The 19,966-nt window shown below is 44.0% G+C and overlaps 2 protein-coding genes across 2 annotated transcripts; both read right to left on the bottom strand.

Moving 5' to 3' along the window:
* Positions 1-4,912: 4,912 nt before the first annotated feature.
* On the bottom strand, positions 4,913-6,707 carry LOC115029039 (C-C motif chemokine 7). Its single transcript, XM_021177016.1, has 3 exons — positions 6,573-6,707; positions 5,808-5,919; positions 4,913-5,452 (listed from the first exon to the last, which is right to left on the bottom strand). The coding sequence occupies exons 1-3, from the start codon at positions 6,646-6,648 to the stop codon at positions 5,347-5,349; spliced, it is 294 nt and encodes a 97-aa protein (XP_021032675.1). The 5' UTR covers positions 6,649-6,707; the 3' UTR covers positions 4,913-5,346.
* Positions 6,708-15,513: 8,806 nt separating this feature from the next.
* LOC110305192 (C-C motif chemokine 2) lies at positions 15,514-17,123 on the bottom strand. Its single transcript, XM_021177014.2, has 3 exons — positions 16,976-17,123; positions 16,136-16,253; positions 15,514-15,812 (listed from the first exon to the last, which is right to left on the bottom strand). The coding sequence occupies exons 1-3, from the start codon at positions 17,049-17,051 to the stop codon at positions 15,563-15,565; spliced, it is 444 nt and encodes a 147-aa protein (XP_021032673.1). The 5' UTR covers positions 17,052-17,123; the 3' UTR covers positions 15,514-15,562.
* Positions 17,124-19,966: the final 2,843 nt, after the last annotated feature.

The following is a 19,966-nucleotide window of genomic DNA, read 5'->3' as shown; positions in this document are numbered from 1 at the left end:
CCAAAAGAATGGGAATGGGTGGGTAGGGAAGTGGGGGGCGCTATGGGGGACTTTTGGGATAGCATTGGAAATGTAATTGAGGAAAATATGTAATAAAATATTAAAAATCAAAAAAAAAACAAACAATGCATTCTTGTGGTTGCATTGCAGTCAGATAATGCTCAATCAACTTAACTTTCTGCAAAATAGTGAGTGCTTCAGTGATTTAGGATGGATAAAAGCCACAGCAGCCACCTGGTATGGATAGCCTCTACATTTACTGAGACAAGAGTTTACAGAATCAGACATGGATGCCGTTTGTAGCACTTCAGCCTGCATACCATTGACCTTGACTCCACGTGTGACTCTGGTATGTCTCTAGTCTAAGGAAGTAAGAGTGTTGTGCCCCAAGTTCACAGGAAACCCAGAGGAGCCCAAGAATTGCTAAGTCTGCTGCAACTGGCAAAAGAATCTTTTATGTAAGTTGCAAGTTCAAACTTGGTTCATCCACCTAGCACTCACTGCGTGAATGCTGTCAAGTGACCCTGAGTGCAGAAAACATTGGGTTTACATACAGTATAGTTAGAAATAGTGTGAATATTTACAGAAAAGGAGAGTAGAGGGTGGAATAGTACTGAAGTTGGAGGGGGGTTAATGGGCCTCTGTTCAAGGAATAATTTTATGGCCAGTTGTAACTGTGTCTGTGACCTGACCTTTGTTTACCTTTTTTTCCCCCCATGGTCTCCCTTGGGCTTGTTATTTTTCTAAGGTCTCAAAGACAGGCACCTGCAGTTTTGCTGCTTATCAGCAGGAGTGTTGGTTTTTTGAGACACAGAGGTGGTGTCATTCTAACACTAGGGGAGGTGGAGGGAGCCCTGGGCTGCAGGAGGATGCAGCACAGAAACCAGCTGTCTGCATGTCATGAATGCCTGGGTGGGTGGGGGGGAGGATGGAAGCCTCTGGTGGGGAACATAGAAGCAAACTGTCTGTACAATACTGAAGTCTCTCTAGTATCAGTAATTTGGGGGTTACAACAAAAGGAGTACATGAATGTCTGTTGAGGAGTAAATCTTTATCAGTCTGCCCTTCCCTCCTGTCTCATAGATAGAACATAGCTGTAGTAGGCATTTTTTTTCTCATTGATGTGACAAAGTACTTGATAAAAATAAAAGAAAGGAGGGATTTATTTTGGATCATAGTGTGAGGGTCCAAACCATCCTGGTGGCTAAGCCATAGTGGAAGGAATGTGTGGCAATTAACCACACTGTATCTGTGGTCAGTAGGTAGAGAGAGGTGAATACTGGTGAGCAATTACATTTTTCCTTTATTCACTCCAGAACCCCAGCCCGTGGAACTGTACCTCACATATTTAGGGTGAGCCTTCCTATATCCTCAGTTGACCTAGTCTAGAAGTTTCCTCATAGACACCTGCAGAAGTTTGTCTCCTAAGTGGATCTAGACCCTGTCAAGCTGACAATTAATATCAACCATTACTACAATTAGTAGTAATGAGATGGCCCAGTTCCTATGGCAACATAGGATAGTCTTGAATGTGCCTTGGTGATGGTTGAGTCTCTCTCTCAGAAGATTTGGATCTACCTGGATCTACCTTGTCCAGTGCCCTGTATGCCAAAAAGACAAGTCATGTATACACAGTATGTCATATCATGTTTTAGAAGGAAAGCATAGATGTATCCAGCTCTCTCATCGGCAGAGCTCAGCAGCAATCCCATAGCCCTTCAAGGCTTGGCTCTCCCCTCTGGGAATGCTCTTCCATTTTCTTGATCTTTGTTTCTGGTAGCCCTCATGAGATCTTTCATGTTCTTTCCTTCTCCTTAGCCATTTCTGAATAGTGTTGAAGAAAACCTCTGCTTAAGCCCCCAAAGAGTCAGCCCACACTCTCCTTATCACATCCTGTACTTCCGGTCTTTCCCTTTAAAAATAAATTCTAAGTCCATATATCTTCACTCAGGCAATGGCAGCATCTATGCCTCACTCTCCCTGTTGGAATCTTTCTTGCTGGAGTTTTCATCTCTGCCTTTTGTTTGTAAGTGTCTAAGCAATGGTGATGCTGGTGTGAGAGCTATCTATAGTCTAGAAATCTCTATTTGCAGAGGCTCAGGGAGATTAGGCAGAGTCTAATTTTTGAGTCCCATTACCCTTAAGATCACCACAATAGGAGTGAAACTTGAAGTACGGAGTGTTTTTAGGGACTAGGCTTGAATGTGGCTTACAACATTTGGTTTCTCACCCTATTGGTTAGAATTCATTCACAAGGCCCTCAGACAAATAAATGCTATCTATCCTGGGGGTTCTCTAAAGACTTGAGGACCATATTAATTTTGAATTGACTGTGTCTTTTAGTGGGTCTGGGATCACTAATTGTTTTATTGATAATTTCATAGATTTTTGTCAATAACTTTGGGGGGTTTTTCATTTTGGCATTCAGCCAATGTCTCAGCATCCACTTTTTAGTGAGACATTTGCTTGCAGAGCAAAGCAACATTTCTATCTTATTTTTCACTGTCACTTTATCCAACTAAGAGGCTTTTCCATGAGAGAAAGACAGAGAGAGAGAAAGAGAGAGAAACAGACAGACAGACACACACACACAGAGACAGAGAGACATACACAGAGAGAGACAGAGACAGAGAGAGTTGTACCAACACACAGATTGTATTTCCTGCAGTATAAATCTTGAATTTGTGGATTTTATTTGTATGTTAAAGGACAGCCAGTTCTTTCCTAAACTGTTTTCCTTACAGTGATAACTTGACAGATGCAGACAGAAACAACCAGCACACCATCAATGCACATTTTTGTAAAGTTTCCCTTTGGAGCTAAGATTTCTGCAGACAGGACCTGACAGCTTTGGTGCTTTGGAACATGGGCCTCCATCTTCCAACCTCAGGCACCAGCTCGTTCCATCTGCTGTCAGAAGTCTGCTGAATGTTACTTGTTGCAGTTTTATATTTAATTTATTTTACTGTGGGAGGGGCAGGATTTTGCCCTCCCACAGTAAAATGTGTATCCCAATGCTATGTAACTCACTGTGTATCCCAAATGGCCATGAACTTAGAGCAATCCTGCATCAGTTTCCTAAATGCTGGATTATAGTTGTGCATCATCATGATGCACTCCTTTGGGTTTTAATGGGGGCACAGGATCATCACAGTTGTCTGTGTGTTAATTTCAAGCAAATGACACCCTTTAGGTCTAATCCAGAGATCACAGAAGAAGTCCTGTAATATAGAAAGAAAAAAAAATATGAGGAACCCTTAAAGTTTTTCTTAACAATAATCCCCAGACCTGTAGGGTAACTCCTTAAAGGGCAAAAGGGACATCTTTGCCACCCTACACTCCCAACCAATTTGGTGGCAATAGTTGGGCATCTTTGATGGATATGCTCCCAGATGTGAAATGTGTTCATTTTGATTTTATTTTTAGTGTCTACATGATGCTGGTGCCTGCATGAGGACCATGGCTCTACTATACCCTCGCACTTAAAAAAAAAACAAAAAAAAAACCTGTCTGTCAGGTTAGTGACTACTTAAGACAGCTAGTGCTATAACTCATACATTAGTGGTATAACCCATCTAGTCTTTGACTTCCACAGACCACTGATGCTGAGTTAGGGATCACCGTCTGTTTCTGGTCATAATTTTGGATTTCTCTTTAATTATTCTTGCCAAAGGGCCCTGGACATAGATGAAGATAAACAAGATTTAAATTCTTTAAAATGGGGAACTAGGCTGGTCGTGTATCTCATTAGTTGGGTAGAGTGCTTGCCTAGCATGCACTAAGGCTTCAATTTGATCCACAGTTCTTCAAAAACTGTGTATAGGGGCACACACCTGTTCCCTCACTCTGGAGATAGAGGCTGAAGGATGAAAATTCAAGATCATTCTTTGCATATTGAATTATAGGACAACATGGGCACTTGGTTTAAAAACAGACTAGAAAGAAAAAAAAGCAAGGAGACCAACAGTGTAAGAAAGAAATGCAAAGAGAAAGAAGAAGAAGAAAAGGAAGAGGAGGGGTTTCTTTGGCCTTGGGCACAGGGAGCTCCTCCTCTCTGAACTGTGAAGTCACTGATTCTGTGCTCAACACTGACCTGTATAACCTGTATTCTTTTCTATCTGACACTATTTTCATGGCTCTAAGATGAAGCATGTGACAGGAAGATGATAGTTTGGGTGATGCTAGTCTGCCTCCTGGTGGCTGTTTTGGAAAATCTGCTTGTTGCGGACGAGATGAGGCCTGACCCCTGGAGGCTGCATGAAAGGCAGGAAGCTCTGTTAGATCTGGCTGGAGCATCAGTGCATGGTCACTGGTGTGCTGTTTATTTGCCACTACGGTGTCCACTCTCTTCTGACACCTTATGTTTCAACCTGAGGCTTTCATGGAGGCTCAGCTGGAAGATCCAGGGATCTCTTAGAATCTTGTACCGGGGCCATGATCTTCACCTTCCTGCCCTTTCTGATTAACAGAGATAGAACTGTTTGAACACTCATGTGGCTGCCAGATGTGGAAGGGAATTTGCAAGGTCACATTGGCCTGGCATCTCCATTATCAAAGCCAGAGATGTATTTTAATATTCTGGTCTGGAGGGACTTGGGGGTCTGTGAGGAAACCAGACAAATAGGAATCTGGTGCAATCAGAGATTGTGTGAAAAGCCACGGCTTTGGGAACCAAAAAAGTGCCTGGTAAACTGGCTAAAGCTGGTGTCAGCTGTCAGAGGCAAAATTGTAGGCCTGGCTTTTTCTAGCTTCAGCCTGTCTGGCTTTCACAACTAAGCTCAGTTTAAGCTAATACCCAGGGTTACCATTTCTGACCCCCTCCCCTCCCTCTGTACCCACACCCTACTTCTTGCCACCCTGTTCACCCCTCTGGCTTAGTTTGTTCCTTTAAAAGACAACATCAGAGATAGAATTTTGTGCAAAAATACATTTTATATGAAACTTCAGTAGTCATACATTTAAAAACCACACAGTTATCACAACATTGTGATTTTATCCTAAAAGTTTTTAAATAAAATCTTTGCACTGATTCTTGCAAAGTCCCTTCATAATACAAGAACAAAGTAAATGAGGAAGGGGGGAGAATTCTGCAGCTAACACAATGTTAAAGTGACATGATGTCTCCAGAGCTTTACATTCAAATCACACCAAAGTACATGGCTAATTAAATAAAAATATTAATAACTTAAAGACCATTCCTTAGGCGTGACTGTTTCACATTCCCACAGACAGCTCCTATCCCTTAGGACCGTGATTAGCCCATTTCATCAACAGTTCTCAGAAAGAACAGCGGTGAGGAATTTTGCTTCCTGGCTCCTAGGTTGGTTTCTGTTCAGGCACATTTCTTCAAGGCTTTGGAGTTGGGGTTTTCATGTCTAAGTATGCTATAGCCTCCTCGACCCACTTCTGATGGGCTTCAGCACAGACTTCCATGCCCTTCTTTGTCTTGAAGCTGAAGAAAGAGGGCTCAGTTAGAGAGTATGTAACTTATTCTGTGAGTCCCTACCTGGCATAACCCCAAGTTGATGACATGACCCAGGAATGGATGAGGAAGAAGGTAAGACAAAGGAAAGGCCTGATGGGAAGGTGCAGTTTTCATTGGTCAAGGAAAAGGCCCCTTGGCTTTTAGAGGGAGAGGGACGTTCTCAACTGGTGGCTCGGAAGAGAGTGGTGGGCTTCAGTTTTTCCATGGAAAGTTATGTGAGTTTGTGTTAGAGATACAGTCCCTACCCATTGAGTATATAATCCTATGTACTGCCTCGGGGGTGACAGCACTGAGGGGGTGAAGGCAAGGGTTGTGTACTTACATAACAGCTTCCCAGGGACACCGACTACTGGTGATCCTTCTGTAGCTCTTGAGATTCCTCTTGGGGATCTTTTGTTTCTTGACATAGCAGCATGTGGATGCATTGGGCCCATCTACAATGAAAGAACAAGAAAAGGTTCTTTGTGGTAGGTTGTGGGTCTTTTGATGATGCTTAAAGGAATGCCCACCCTAGTTTAATGTCTCTCCTTTTTATTAGGTTCCTTAATCCTTTCTCACTTGAATGGGTTGGGTTCTGTGCCAGTCAATAGAGGCAAAAAGAGCTGATGGCAATAATGGGTGTCCCTAGAAAGCATTAGTATAATGCCACAGTTCTTTAGAATAAGGAGACACTGGTTATGAGTCCCCTTTTAGGATAAAAGAAATAGTGTTTAGTTGTGACACAGCCTCTCCATAACCACTGTCTCTGGAAATTGGGCTGGATAAAGCACCCACCAGACATTGAGCCTCTTCGCCCTCCCTCTTTTACCTGAGAACCATCCCAGGATCCTATTTGATGACCCAGGACCCCATCACCACAGAAGACAAGAACTATCTTGTTTCCACAAATGAGTCCTAAGGGAATCATGTTGAAGTTCTAGAATTATCATTGGACTATATGTATCTTCTTGTCCTTCTTTTAATTGCCCTACTTTGGCAAAGCCAGCAAAGGTAAGACTATGGATAAACCTTGTTCTGTAATGGTCTATGAAATGTCCCAGAGAAGGGACAGCATGCTCTGGGAAACAGGAGGCAGGGTGAGTCTCACCTGGTTGGGCCCACACTTGGATGCTGAAAGCAGCGGCTATGAGCAGCAGGCACAGAAGCGTGGCAGAGATCCTCATGGTGAGAGTGAGAGAGCTGGCTTCAGTGAGAGTTGGCAGACTCTGTGCTGGCCTTGCTTCTCTGCTCTTCTGGCAGCTCTGCCTCCTCTTTTATAGGCAGCAGATAGGGAGGGATCTTCTTTTGGAATGAATCACAGGAGAGTGTAATGTGAGGCTGGCCTATTTCCATTTAACACCAGGAATGGAAAATGAGGTGGTGACTCTGTCCAGATAAAACACTGTTCTGTGAACTCTGGTTATTCTGACCAGCTCAGCTCCTATTGGAAAGAAAAGCTTTTTTTTTGTAGAATGAGGAAGGAAGCAGAGATGGCAGAGTCAAGGGATTCCTATTTCCCCCTTCAAGCAACATCCCAAGGAGCCTGGAGTCTAGAAACAGGCACTAAAATTTTGACTGAATTTAAAAATGCACTTGAAGATGGAAAGTCCTGGTAACTTCAAATCACAGAGGAAAAGATGTTTGCAAACAAACAAATAAAAAAATCATAAAACATTTCCAAACCCTGTGTCTAATATAATTTTTAATTACTAAAAACAAAACAACTCTTTATTTGGGAAAGTTGACTGGCATCAGCTGGCCAGTACTTGGTTGTAGGTAGATGGCTGAGGTTGAGGGTCATCCCAAAGCATCCTCTCCAAGTCTAGTGTCTGGAAGAACTTTAATAGCTATAGTTTGGGCCAGATGTGGCTTGCTTCCTCTCCCTCTTTCTCTGCATTCCACTGTGAAGGCCATACCATATATTTCACATGATGCCTTAAAGTGTCCAGGCACATAGGCAAAACCTCTTAGCAAGTGAGTGTAAAGTAACCCGCAGACATGTTTTTAAACCACTATATAGAAACAGGTCTGTAACTTGGTAGCAGAGAGAGTATTAGGCAAGGGCAGGGGCCCAACTTCTGTTCCCAGAAATATTGTCCAGAAGGATTCAGATCCTGGAATCTTGTGGTTTTCCAAATATCTGATCAACTATGAAAATATCTTTTCCAAGTAAAAGAACATAGAGAAGTCAAACTGAATGTAGTGTCATATCTTTAGTGTCAGGTCTCAGCATGTGAGAGGCTATGGCAGGAGGAGTGTGCTCTTGGAGTTAATCTACATTCCATGGTGAGACATGTCAAAAACTCCAGAGTCTGGGGATAATAGAACACACTATGCATGAGCAACTGCCCAGGCTTCGTGACAAAGATGCAAACCTAGACTCTAATCAGCCAACACTGTGACAATCCAACCTTTGAACTGAGAAAACACAGGCACAGATTATATCACTGACAAATGGTTGGGAATTGTGATCTAGATAATATAAAGAACTCCCACAACTCAGTAGCAAAAACAAAACCAAACAACTGAATTGAAAGTGCACAGAGTATCTTTGGAAGCTTGTGTGAGGTGCTGAATTCAATGTCAAGTCCCTCTATGTAAATAAATAAGAATGAAAGGGAAAATTCAAATCAAAACCATCATGAGATCTCATTACTTTGCCCCATTATAGTTACTTACATCAAAATATCAAAATAAAGACTGGAGTGTATAAGCTCAGTACTAGAGTTTTTGTCTAGCACGTACATAGCTCTGGGTTCCGATCTTAGCACTATAAAATAAAATCGCTGACAAAGGTGGAAAGAGGAGCTTGTTTAGTGAGTAGGTATTTTGGCTTTTACAAGGTGAAAAATGGCCTAGAGGTCTGTTGTTCAATGGTGTTAGGTATGTCAACATTAGTTCCATAACCATGCTTAAATATGGAAAAGATGGTGAATTCTGTGGTTTATGGTTTTGCCACCATCTTAAAAATTTAAAAGAGAATGAAGTCTTTAAAAAGTGACTTTTATAGTTCTCAGTAAAAGCTGGTGATTGTTCCTGAAAAATGACTCATTGGTCTGTTCCCAACTCTCTGTGTGCATTGGGGACTGGGAACAGACACACTACATACTTACTGGGAAAGCAAACCTGGGAGAAACCCAAGCAGAGGGGCTGTGGGGAGGGCTCGGTTGGTAGAACACTTGCCATGTAAGCACAGGGACCTCAGTTTGATCCCCTGAACCCAAATAAAGTTGAGCAAAGGGGTACAAACCTATAATTCCAGTGTTGGGGAAGGGACAGGAAGATCTCTGGGTCCCCTTGCCAGTCAGCCTGATCCACTGAGGGAGTTCTGGGTTCAGTGAGAGATCTTGTTTCAAAGAAAATCTGGACAGTGTCTGAAGAACAACATCTGGACCTCTGGCCTCCATGCCCATGAAACCCAGCAATGAGAGGTAGTGCTCGGTGGCTTTGTGCTTCTAAATAGGCGCCAGGAAAGATGCTCCTGGAACAGGGGCTTTGCTCATGTTCTCAGGATGAGCATCCTTGACCACGGATTCAAGATCTATCATCTATGGGCTCCTTATGCCCATTTCCACCTGTTGGCTATACTGGCATTGGAGCTGGGTGGACATGTCTGTCTTTAGTAGTTATCACAGCTGGTACAGACCTTGGGCTTCTGATTATTTTGGCAACAAGATTTAAAAAAAAACCTGACTGTTACTGTACTAGGCTACTGGTACAGGTACACCACATCTCCCTGTGTGCTTTTCTGGCTGTTTTCCTTGCTTCATCCATACCTGTTCCACAACTCTTTTAAGCCAAAACTCCCAGGCTTAAATGAGAACTCCACATTTCTAACCAATTCCTTTCTTTAAACCACTTTATCCACCTGGAAGCCTCTGCAGATGATTTAGTGTCTGAAACCTTTTTTTTTAATCCATCCCCATGCTTTTATAGTCAAATGGCTTTCAGTAGAGTTTTGGAGGGCATGCACTCCAGAAAAGATAGTTTTCAACAAATGGTGCTGGGAAAGCCAGAGATCTGCCTTCAGAAGAATAAAGGTAGACCCCAGCTTTCACAGTAAACAAAAATCAACTCAAATGCGTTAAAGATATGAAATGTAAGACCTGAAGTCATGAAGTGACTAGAAGGAAACATACAGAAGATCCTTCGTGATGTGGGCATAGGCACAAAGTTTATGGAGAAGAGCTCAAAAGCATAGGCTACAAAAGGAAGAATTAGCCAACCATATTTTATCACCACAAAATGTATAAACAGTATATCTAAAAGGCCACTTCCTAAATGAAGGCATAGATAAATAAAAGAATTCTCAACTTTACTGTACATGAGGTATAATGATTAGTGTCGATTGCCAACTTAACAGAATCCATAACTACCTGGGAGGGGGGCCTGTGTGTGCCTGTGTGTGTGTGCCTGTGTGTACCTGTGTGTGCCTGTGTGTGCCTGTGTGTGCCTGTGTGTGCCTGTGTGTGCCTGTGTGTGCCTGTGTGTGCCTGTGTGTGCCTGTGTGTGTGTGCCTGTGTGTGTGCCTNCCTGTGTGTGTGTGCCTGTGTGTGTGCCTATGTGTGCCTGTGTGTGTGTGCCTGTGTGTGCCTGTGTGTGTGTGCCTGTGTGTGCCTGTGTGTGTGTGTGTGCCTGTGTGTGTGCCTGTGTGTGTGCCTGTGTGTGTGCCTGTGTGTGCCTGTGTGTGCCTGTGTGTGCCTGTGTGTGTGCCTGTGTGTGTGTGCCTGTGGGAATTATCATGACAGTGTTAGACTAATTGAAATGGAAAGACTTGCCCACTGTGGGTGGCACCATTCCCTGGCTGCTATCTTGAACTATGTGAGTAGAGAAGGGGAGATGATCAGCAGTCTTCCTTTATCACTCTCTGCTCTTCTGCTTTGGATGGGGCATGATAAGCTGCTTCAAGTTCTTGCTTTCATGGTTTCCCTGCCATGATGAAACTAAGAAGAAACTCTTTCACTTAGAGTAAGAGTATTTGTTTCCATAGCAACATGAAACGAAATGAATACATCAGGGAAAGTCAAGTCAAAGCCACAGTGAAACCTCCCTCCAGTCAGAAGGGCTATTGCTTAAAAAATGTCAAACATTAAATAATACTGGTAAAGATGTGGAGGAAAAGGGGCCCCTTGAAACTGTTAATGGAAATGTAAATTAGTGCAGTCATTGTCAGGAACAGTATGGTAGTTCCTCAAAATATTAAAAACTAGAATTGGCAATCTTGCAATCCTGCTCCTGGGCATGTAGCCAACGGAGTAAGAATCTGTATGCCGAGAGACATCTGTACTCCATGATTATCATACCATGGTCCACAACAGCTAGGAAATGGAAACAGTCTAGTCTTAGTTGATAAGTAGGTGCAGATGATGTGGTAATAGTATAGAGTGGAATATCAGCCATCAATGGATGGAACCCTGTCACTTTTGATAACATGGCTGAAAACGGATGTCATCGGGTTACATGAAAAAAGCCAGACACAGGAAAACCAGTCCCATGTGATCTTCCTCGTGTGACAGCTGTGAAGGTTGACTTCATGAAAACTGAGTGTAGAATGGTAGTCACTAACGACTTGGTGGGGCAGGGGAATGGGCAGACCAAATAAAGTCAACTAACAGATACCAAGTTATAGATGGATTGGAGAAAGGAGTCCTGGTGGTTGCATTATATGCTATTAATTTATAATTAAAAGACCAGAAGAAAGGATTAGGAGGATTTTCTATTTAAAGATGATAATTGTTTCATGATATACAAAGGAGGGGGAGACAGAGACAGAGATATGATGATGATGGTGGTGGTGGTGGTTTATAAGCAAATATGATGTTTATGCATTGGTTATAATTTTAAAAAAACCTCTAAAAGTCCATGTCAGTGCTTGATTTGGAACAGCAGCTGTGCCACCAGATTCTGTAAGACCCTGAATTTCTTTCCTGAATTCTTATTCCTGTTCACCCTAATTGGAAGTTGACCAAGTTCAGATCAGAACAAGAGATACCATGAAAACCTGTGCCAGAGGCTGCAGCACCAAGCGTCCAGTCCAGTAACCTGCCAAAGAGGACCAAGAAGCATTATATCCTAGTTGCTATGTGCTACCAGGGTCTTCTGGGAAACCCTGAAAACCTACCAATGAGAAGGAGCGCTTCTCCCATTTCATCACTCCACATCAGAAGCTTTTGGCAAGTTTTGTATTTAAGGTTTTTATTTTATTTTATTTTATTTACATTTGATGGATGGAGAGATGGTTCAGTGGTTAAGAGCACAAAGGATCAAAAGTTTGGTTCTCAGCACCTTGGTCAGGTGACTGACACCTGCTTGCGACTCCAGATCCAGGGAAGATCTAATGCCTGTGGGCATCTCAGGTACTCAAACTCAAGTGCACAAACTCACATGAAGACAGACAGACACCCAATTTAAAAAAAAATTAAACAATTTAAAAACTCTATTTATTTGCTTATTACTTGTGTGTGTGTGTGTGTGTGTGTGTGTGTGTGCGCGCGCGCGCACACACACACACACACACACACACACACACACACACACACACACATGCCAAGGCTTATGGTTGGAGGTCAGAGATCAACTTGTAGGAATCAATTCTTTCTTTCTACCATTTGGGTCTCAGGGTTGAACTGAGGTTGTAAGTCCTGGTGACAAATGCCTTTATCTACTGAATCATCTGGCTTGCCTGTGTGCTCTCATTTTATAAGGAACTCAGGCATATTAGCACAGTGTATTAGCTAGGGTTCTCTCCATGTGTTATTATATATTAGTTATATACCCACACATGTATATATGTGTATATATACATGAGCATCTATAGGTGTGTGTGTGTGTGTGTGTATAAAATTATAAAAGATAGTTGATTATACTGAGTTTCATAACTATTCACTGCGTAATTCCCCAGTGAACATCTGGAAAGTCAGCAATCTAGTAGCTTTTCAGTCCATGAAGCTGGGTACCTCAGGAAAACAGGGGCCAATGACCCAACTCCAGTCTGAGGCTGCAGGCCTGCAAGCTCCTTGGACAGTCTCTGGCGTGAGATTCTGTTGAAAGTCTGGAGAGGGTGGAGTCTAGGTCCACTGGAGTGGAGCTTGCGCATGCCGTTCGCTTGTTTTGCTTCTACTTCTCTTCTGTCTGGACCCCTGGCTAGTTGGATGCGGCCACCATGTTAGGGTAGGTCTCTGCTCTAGCTGCTGACTCATGTTACAGACCCATATCTGCACTTACATAGGCAAAACCAGAAGTATTCTTTGCCCTAAGCATCAATCACTCACACCACATAGACAATCAAGATAAACCACAATGTGCAGGCCGCTTAGAAAGCACCTGTGGTACAAAGTAAGAGCTTTATCTATACAGATGACATCCATGCTGGTATTAGGCTGTCTTCTCAGCAATCCAGACTGTGCCCAGCTACTGAGTATAAACCTTGCCTGCTCCCGAGGCATGCAGTCTGAAGGGCAGCTCTGTTTCTTCTCAAGTGCCACTGCACTAACCTAACACCTGGAATCTGTGCTAGAAACTTGATGTGCCAGAGTCGGGGATACCCAGGGAGATATCTAGGGAGATGGACCCCCCACTCACTTAGAGGAGAAGGGAAGGGGGGATGGGGAGAAGGATTGTGGGAGCAAGTTCTTTAAGGGACTGTAGCTAGATTGCCTCAGTGTAGACTTGTAGCTTTAACAATTCAATGTATGCTGATGTATTTGTCTGTTTTAAGCCATTAGGTTTATGGTGGTTTGTTAGTGGCAATCGGGGACTAATAGGAAGAAGTGTGGTACCTGGGGGTAGGGCGCTGTTGCAATAAATCATAGAAATGGCTTTTGAATTGAGCAATAAGCACAGGCTGGAAGCCTGAGAATTATGGGAAAGGATGAGACATTCTGGAAGAGTGTTGGCATCAACGGGAAAATGAGTGTATCCAACTTGGCCTCCTCAGGTGCCTGAGCACTGCCAGGGCTTTTGCTCAGCCCCATTGTGGCTCCATTGTGCAAGGATGGAGGAACTCAGGCTTACTTCGAGAAAAAGAAACCTAGTCAGTATTTCCCAAGAGTAAGCAGATAGGACTTACAGATGAGTGGGGACAGGCTGTCTGCAGGGTGAAGTATTTGTGCCCCACTTCCTTTCTTTCTCCTCCTGCCAGGTCCTTTGCAGCCGGTCAGCCTGGCATCAGAGGCCCCCTGTTCTATAAGCTGCAAAGCAGAGATCAACTCATTTCTAATTTATTTCCTCTTTGCCTCTTTGCATCCACTATGATTTTAAGATTTCTTTTCTGACTGTAACCAGCACCGAGGACCACTGGACCTGGAATGTAGGGTCAGTGAATTCGTCACACAGCTATGTACAAATTGTTTGCTGTCTGATGTAACGGGCCCTTGGAGCTCTGAAGGAAAACCCCAGCTTCAGCCAAAAGGTCTGGTCTGGCTCAGGAATGCTCTAACAGAGCAGCAGCAATGGAAACTTTCCAGGAGACATGCTTCTAAATCAGGAAGGAAAACGTTGGGCCCTATTGATCTCTGCAACACCTCCCCTCCCACACTGAATTGATAGATACCACTTGCTTGCTCCTAAGTGACTGAGTCAGCATCAGCTCCTGTCCTGCCTGCAAGCCAGAGGTCTCCGCAGCACCTCGTGTTGCCAAAGAGGGTGTGAGGTCTAGCTTGACAATCTTTTCTCCCCACTAGATGGAGAGGGTGAGCACCATGGGAGTTTATATTTTAGAGAAAGATGCCCAATCACCTTGGCGGAGAGGCTATCTGTGTGTTCCTGTGGTCCAAATGCCCCCCATGCCACAGACCTCAGATGGACATTTAGAGAGAGAACATCTATCCATTTGAGTGGACAACCTAGGTTCCTCTGTGTGGAGTCAGGGTGCTGATGGAAAGAAATACTCTCAGGTTTCAGAGACATTGCCTCATTAACAATCTCTGGAAAGGTTCGTACATTTAGCCATCTCCCACAGTCCAGAACATTGTTCTCTTGGACCCAATATCCAGCCCTCATCTCATGATGAGCCACAACCAATCACTTGTCTCCACTTCTTTCTGTCTGTCTGAAGTCATCAGGATGTATTTTTCTGAAGCTCACCTCTGAGCCTCTGAATGAAACACGTCCCTCCCTCTTTATTGGACCGGAGAGTTTCAACTTATCCTTTAAACTATAGGTCCGAGGGAATACCATGTTCTCACCTTCCTATTCCAAACCCTGTAGTCAGCTTACTCTTGAAAAATCCCCATCTCTTGATATACATGCAGCTCCATCGGATGGTTTCCCTCGCTCTTCCCCGTTTAATGTACACACCATTTTCATTTCTATTTTTGGATAATTTCCCCCACCTACCAGTTTTCCTTAATGCTTTTGTGGTTTTTTTTTTCCTATAAAACTAACCATTATCAAGGATAAGTTCATGTCTTCCTCTCTCTAGGAAGCATTAGCATAACCTTCTTATAGAAGATGGTTAAGTCGCCCGTCTGTTCTCCACTGCCTGAACTACCTATGCAGTTAGAGAATTATAATTGCAGAGCTTCAGATGGAACTGATGTATCCCAGTTAAAGGGCAACTGGGACATGTGACTGGGAAGGACTGGGGCTTTTGTTGAGCATGTATCTGAGAAGCAATGCTGGGGACCGGAACAATGATAGTAGCATCCCTGACTGGGCTCTGTCTTGAAGAGTCTATGACACTCAGATGAGACCATTCAATACAAAAGAGTGGGCCATTCACTCTCCTGTTCCCCCACAATATGTATCCCAACCTGTGTTGCCCTCCAAGCTTATATACTCTCAGCTTTGCAATTTCCCTCAAGAAAACACTCAAAGTCAGACTGGTGTACAAAAATAATATATTTCTTTTAATAATAAGGAATATCCATAATAATATTTTAAACAATACCTTGGAATCTCAAACACAAAGTTTACCCATTCATCTTTACAAAATTCATCTCTCATACATTGACAGTGTTGAATCTGGATTCACAGAGAGGGAAAAATGGATCCACACCTTGCATTTAAGAAATTTTTAGTATTCATGAAAGGGAATACCATAACATCAATAAGTTAAATAAGTTTAATATTAATTAAGGCATCGCAGTCCAAGTCACACTAGTTCACTGTCACACTGGTCACTCCTACAGAAGTGCTTGAGGTGATTGTGGAAAAGGTAGTGGATACATTAGCTTCAGATTTACGGGCCAACTTCACATTCAAAGGTGCTGAAGACCTTAGGGCAGATGTTTTAAATAAAGTTGTAGGTTCTGATCTCATTTGGTTCCGGTCTAGGTTTTTAATGTATGTCTGGACCCATTCCTTCTTGGGGTCAGCACAGACCTCTCTCTTGAGCTTGGTGACAAAACTGTGGAAAGAGAAAAGACACTGTTAGATGAAGTTCAATCTGCTATACACGGAGGGGCTGTGTAGAGATCAGTGGGGAGGGCAGGTAGAAAAGGGGACTCAAAGTGACGTGCTTCTCCTGCAGGTTTTCTAAGAGAAGCTTGTGGAATAGAAAGGGCCTGAACAGCAGCCATAGAGACAATGCTGTTGAGAACTGCCTTTGCCTTCTTGGCCTTGGTTTCCCCATTGGATCTGAGTGTGTGACTGACTATAAGTGTATGAGGACCATCCCTTGCTCTTGAGGAGAAACCTTTGGACCAGGGAGGGCTGGGGTATGTAACTCACACTACAGCTTCTTTGGGACACCGGCTGCTGGTGATCCTCTTGTAGCTCTCCAACCTACTCATTGGGATCATCTTGCTGGTGAATGAGTAGCAGCAGGTGAGTGGGGCGTTAACTGCATCTGGAGAGTAAAAGAGAAGCACATTAGGACAGGAAAGATGCTTCTGACCTTAGAGAAGAAAAGGACCACGAGGAGAAGGCAGTTTCAGCAGGATGGGATATAAATGCCAATACATCAGATCTGGGATGTGATCTTTGACACAGACTCAGTTATTTGCAGCTTAAAGTAGGCTCACAGTCTTGGGTAGAGGGATGCCATTAAAACTATGTGACTCTGGGGACTGTCATTTGGGGAAGTTAGGAGTCAAATTACTATGACCTGAGAAGATTACCTGAGTACATTACTGTAGGCTGCCAAAAAAAAAAATCTAATCATGAGTATCTCTGATCCCAACCAGCTCTGTGAAGCTGCTATCTCTGGAAGCAGTGCTGGGTGAAACACAGCTCAGATCCTGGGTCTCTTTCCCTTTCTCCTCTATCTGGAAAAAGGCACCAACCCAAGCCTCTGTTTGATCACTCAGGTTCCCAAATACTGAGGGAAGTAACTGGAACAGGAACTATATGAAGGTGTGATTCCAAATTTAGATCTAACAATTAAAATTCTAGTTGCTTTCCAGAAGCAACCGTGTAATTGGGTTGGCTCTTTGTCCTTCCTTCTTTATGTTCCTTACCTTGGTTAAAAAAAAAAAAAGTATCTGACCATGTGAGACTATGCTATCACAATCCATGACAATTCAAAAATGGGGTGATACGCTGGGAAGGGAAGGGAGCTGGGGGTCTCACCTGGCTGAGCCAGCACGTGGATGCTCCAGCCGGCAACTGTGAACAGCAGGCCCAGAAGCGTGGCAGGGACCTGCATGGTGGTGGAGGAAGAGAGAGCTGGCTTCAGTGAGAGTTGGCTGGTGCTGGGCTGGCCTTCCTCCCGTCTGTCTCTCTGTACTTCTGGCTGCTCTGAGGCCGCCTTTTATTGTAAGCCAGGGGGGTGGAGTCAGGCAGAGCGCTTGGTGCCAAGGAGTAGCATCACCCTGGATAAGTGATGGAAAGTGGAAGTTGAATCCGCTGAGTAAGTGCAGAGCCCTCAGATGTTTCCAGGAAGTGGAAGAGAGAAACTGTGGGTTGGAATTTGGTATTTTTCTAGCCACCCCTGGGAGCAAATGAAGCTGCGCAGGGAGGGGGGTGGGGAAAGAGGGAAGAATTGGCAGTAATTGTACTACTGTGACCACAAGTGTGAATGGAGTGGCTCTGCTTTCACTGAAATAAAAGGAAGTGACCAAGGAACCTAACGTCCTTAGGAAGAAGATGCCTGGAAGCACAGCCTAGCTTGCCCCTGGCTCAAGGAACCTTGGAGCTGGGAAAGGACCCTCAGTAAGTCCCCTGAGTCCTTGGTTATCAGGCCTTGTTGAATACAGCATTTTCTCCACTTGGTGGTTACCAGATATTTTGCAGCACTAAGAAGCTTTGTGACATTGATATGAACTGTCTGAGTTGTAAAAGTCCAGACCTGGAAAGCCATAGACATGAGCTCATGGTGCAGAAGAGATTTCTATGAAAACTCACCTAGTGCTTACTCTGGGCCAGGAGTGGTTGGAACCCTTCACAGTGCAGTCTCTAATTTCCCCAGCCCTGGTAAGTAGATGTTGTTAATCCCCATTCTCAGATCAAGTAGTCGAGGCTCAGAAGGGTTATGTAGGTGACTGCCCTAAGAGCCCCTGGAACAGGACCCAGGTAGCTCCAGCCTGGCTACCATCACATTACCTTCAAATTAACAGACAGCTAACGGGCCATGGAGAAACAAGCCTTTTGGTTAAGTCACGATGAACTAGGAGCCTGTGGTTAGCTACTCCTGGTAGCTCTCCGCCCTGTTTCCTTTGTGATTTCCAGGGACCATGAGTGAGCCAACTGGAATATCTGGCTTAATTCAGCTTTCCAGGTTTAGATTTCTTCAGGAACAGTGTGATCAAAGCAATAAAATCTGAAAGCCCTTAGAATTCATTTCAGCAGACTCTTGATAAAAAGAGTAGCGCTCTCACATGCATGCCAGTGGCTGAGCAGAGTCTTCCACCCAGGTATCTTGATTTCCAATTCCTCTATAGCATCCTTTTGAGTCTTTCCTGATGGGCAGAGCTGTACCCAAGATTCGTCTTTCATAGAGAGTCATGGAGACAATGACTGTAAAGGAATGGGGGGATGCTTGGAAGAGGGCAGTTCTGAAGTTAATATATTTGCAATAGGAAATAAGCTTTATCAAACAAGCTGCTGTGTTTATTCCATGGCAAGCAGTCCTTAGCAGCATTGTGATGCTTACCAGGAGCCAGGCATAGTTAGTTGTCAAAAACCTAATTACCCATAGGTAACACAGGTGACACGGGGTGGAGGTGGGGCTGGTGCTTCCAGAATGCTTCCCTGGACATGAGATTTGTTTTTTGGCTTTTCAAGACAGGGTTTCTCTGTATAGTCCTGGCTGTCCTGGAACTCACTTTGTAGACCAGGCTGGCCTCGAACTCAGAAATTTGCCTGCCTCTGCCTCCCAGGTGCTGGGATTAAAGGCATGCGCCACCACGCCCGGCTTGGACATGAGATTTAATGTCTCACGATGGATGTTAGTTTCCTAGTTTGCTATACCTCTTGGGACCCTCCTTTTGTTCACCTATATCATGATCTTGCTAGTCACTGTCCTCCTACTGACTAGTGTCCAAATTGTTCTGGATTTAGCCCAATTCTTTTCCTGTACGTCACTCAGTTTCCCTCAAATATGTGAATTATTTCAGGATTGGAGGCGGTAGTTGTGCGTAGTCATTTCTACCCAGAGCACCTCGCTGCTACCTCCACGAAGTTTTCCTCATGTTCATAGATGCCCACAGCTCATCTGTGAAAATGTTAACTATGAAATCTAGTCATTCTTTTGGGCTTTCTGTAGCATGAACAAGTTGAGAGATGCCATTATTATGAATCTGAGACACAAGAACCCCAGGGAAATTGTATAGTGTTGCTTTTTCTTTCTATGTGAGGAAGCCTATCTCAGGATGACTGAGATACACAGATTCATGTGGCCTATAGTCACAGTAAAAGGTCCCTGGCTTTGTGGGCAGGCTTCTGAGCCTGGGAGGTCACCATTGCAAAGTGAATTAGCCGCTGCAAGCTTCAGTTAGCACAGGAGGCAGCGCAATGTGAATCATAAACGAAAGAAAGGCAAGTTATTGTCTGTTTCCCTCTCACTTCACTCTGTCAACAAAGGAGATTCTTCCCAGCGGGCAGGTCAGAGGCAGAGTAGGATAAGAGCGTGGAAATTCCCATTCTGAGGCAGTATTGGAAGTTCCCAGACCCTTTGGGAGAGATATTTAGCTGGAATGTGAGCTCCAGATGCTGGGCCTGCAGCCAAGCAGTTCTCTCATGGGCCGGAGAATCTGAAATGACTCAACAAAGGCCTAGTCTCAGTTCTGGCTTGGGAGCAGCCAAGGGAAAGGCCCGGGGAAGAGATGTAATGGGGTGAGGACTGATAGAACACCAATCCCCAGCCTCCCAAGAGCCTTGGGCCTTTTTATTTATTTATTTATTCTTTACCACCCAGATGGACAATGGAAAGTTTTTCTGAGTGAATAACCTTCTTTTCCTTCCTGCACATGTGCCCTGGTCAGTGTCACATCCTCCCACTCAGTGTCAGAGTGGGAGAAAGAAGAAGTGACTTTCTAGAAAGATCAGAAGCACTTCCTAGGCCCTTGGCTGGCCACTTGTACAGTTCACTTGCTTGCTTATTCCTGTTTGTGTAGATTACAG

This window comes from Mus caroli, chromosome 11 (assembly GCF_900094665.2).
Source record: "Mus caroli chromosome 11, CAROLI_EIJ_v1.1, whole genome shotgun sequence".
Taxonomy (NCBI): domain Eukaryota; kingdom Metazoa; phylum Chordata; class Mammalia; order Rodentia; family Muridae; genus Mus; species Mus caroli.
Note: the sequence above shows the minus strand (reverse complement) of the source record. Positions and strands in the feature narration are given on the sequence as shown.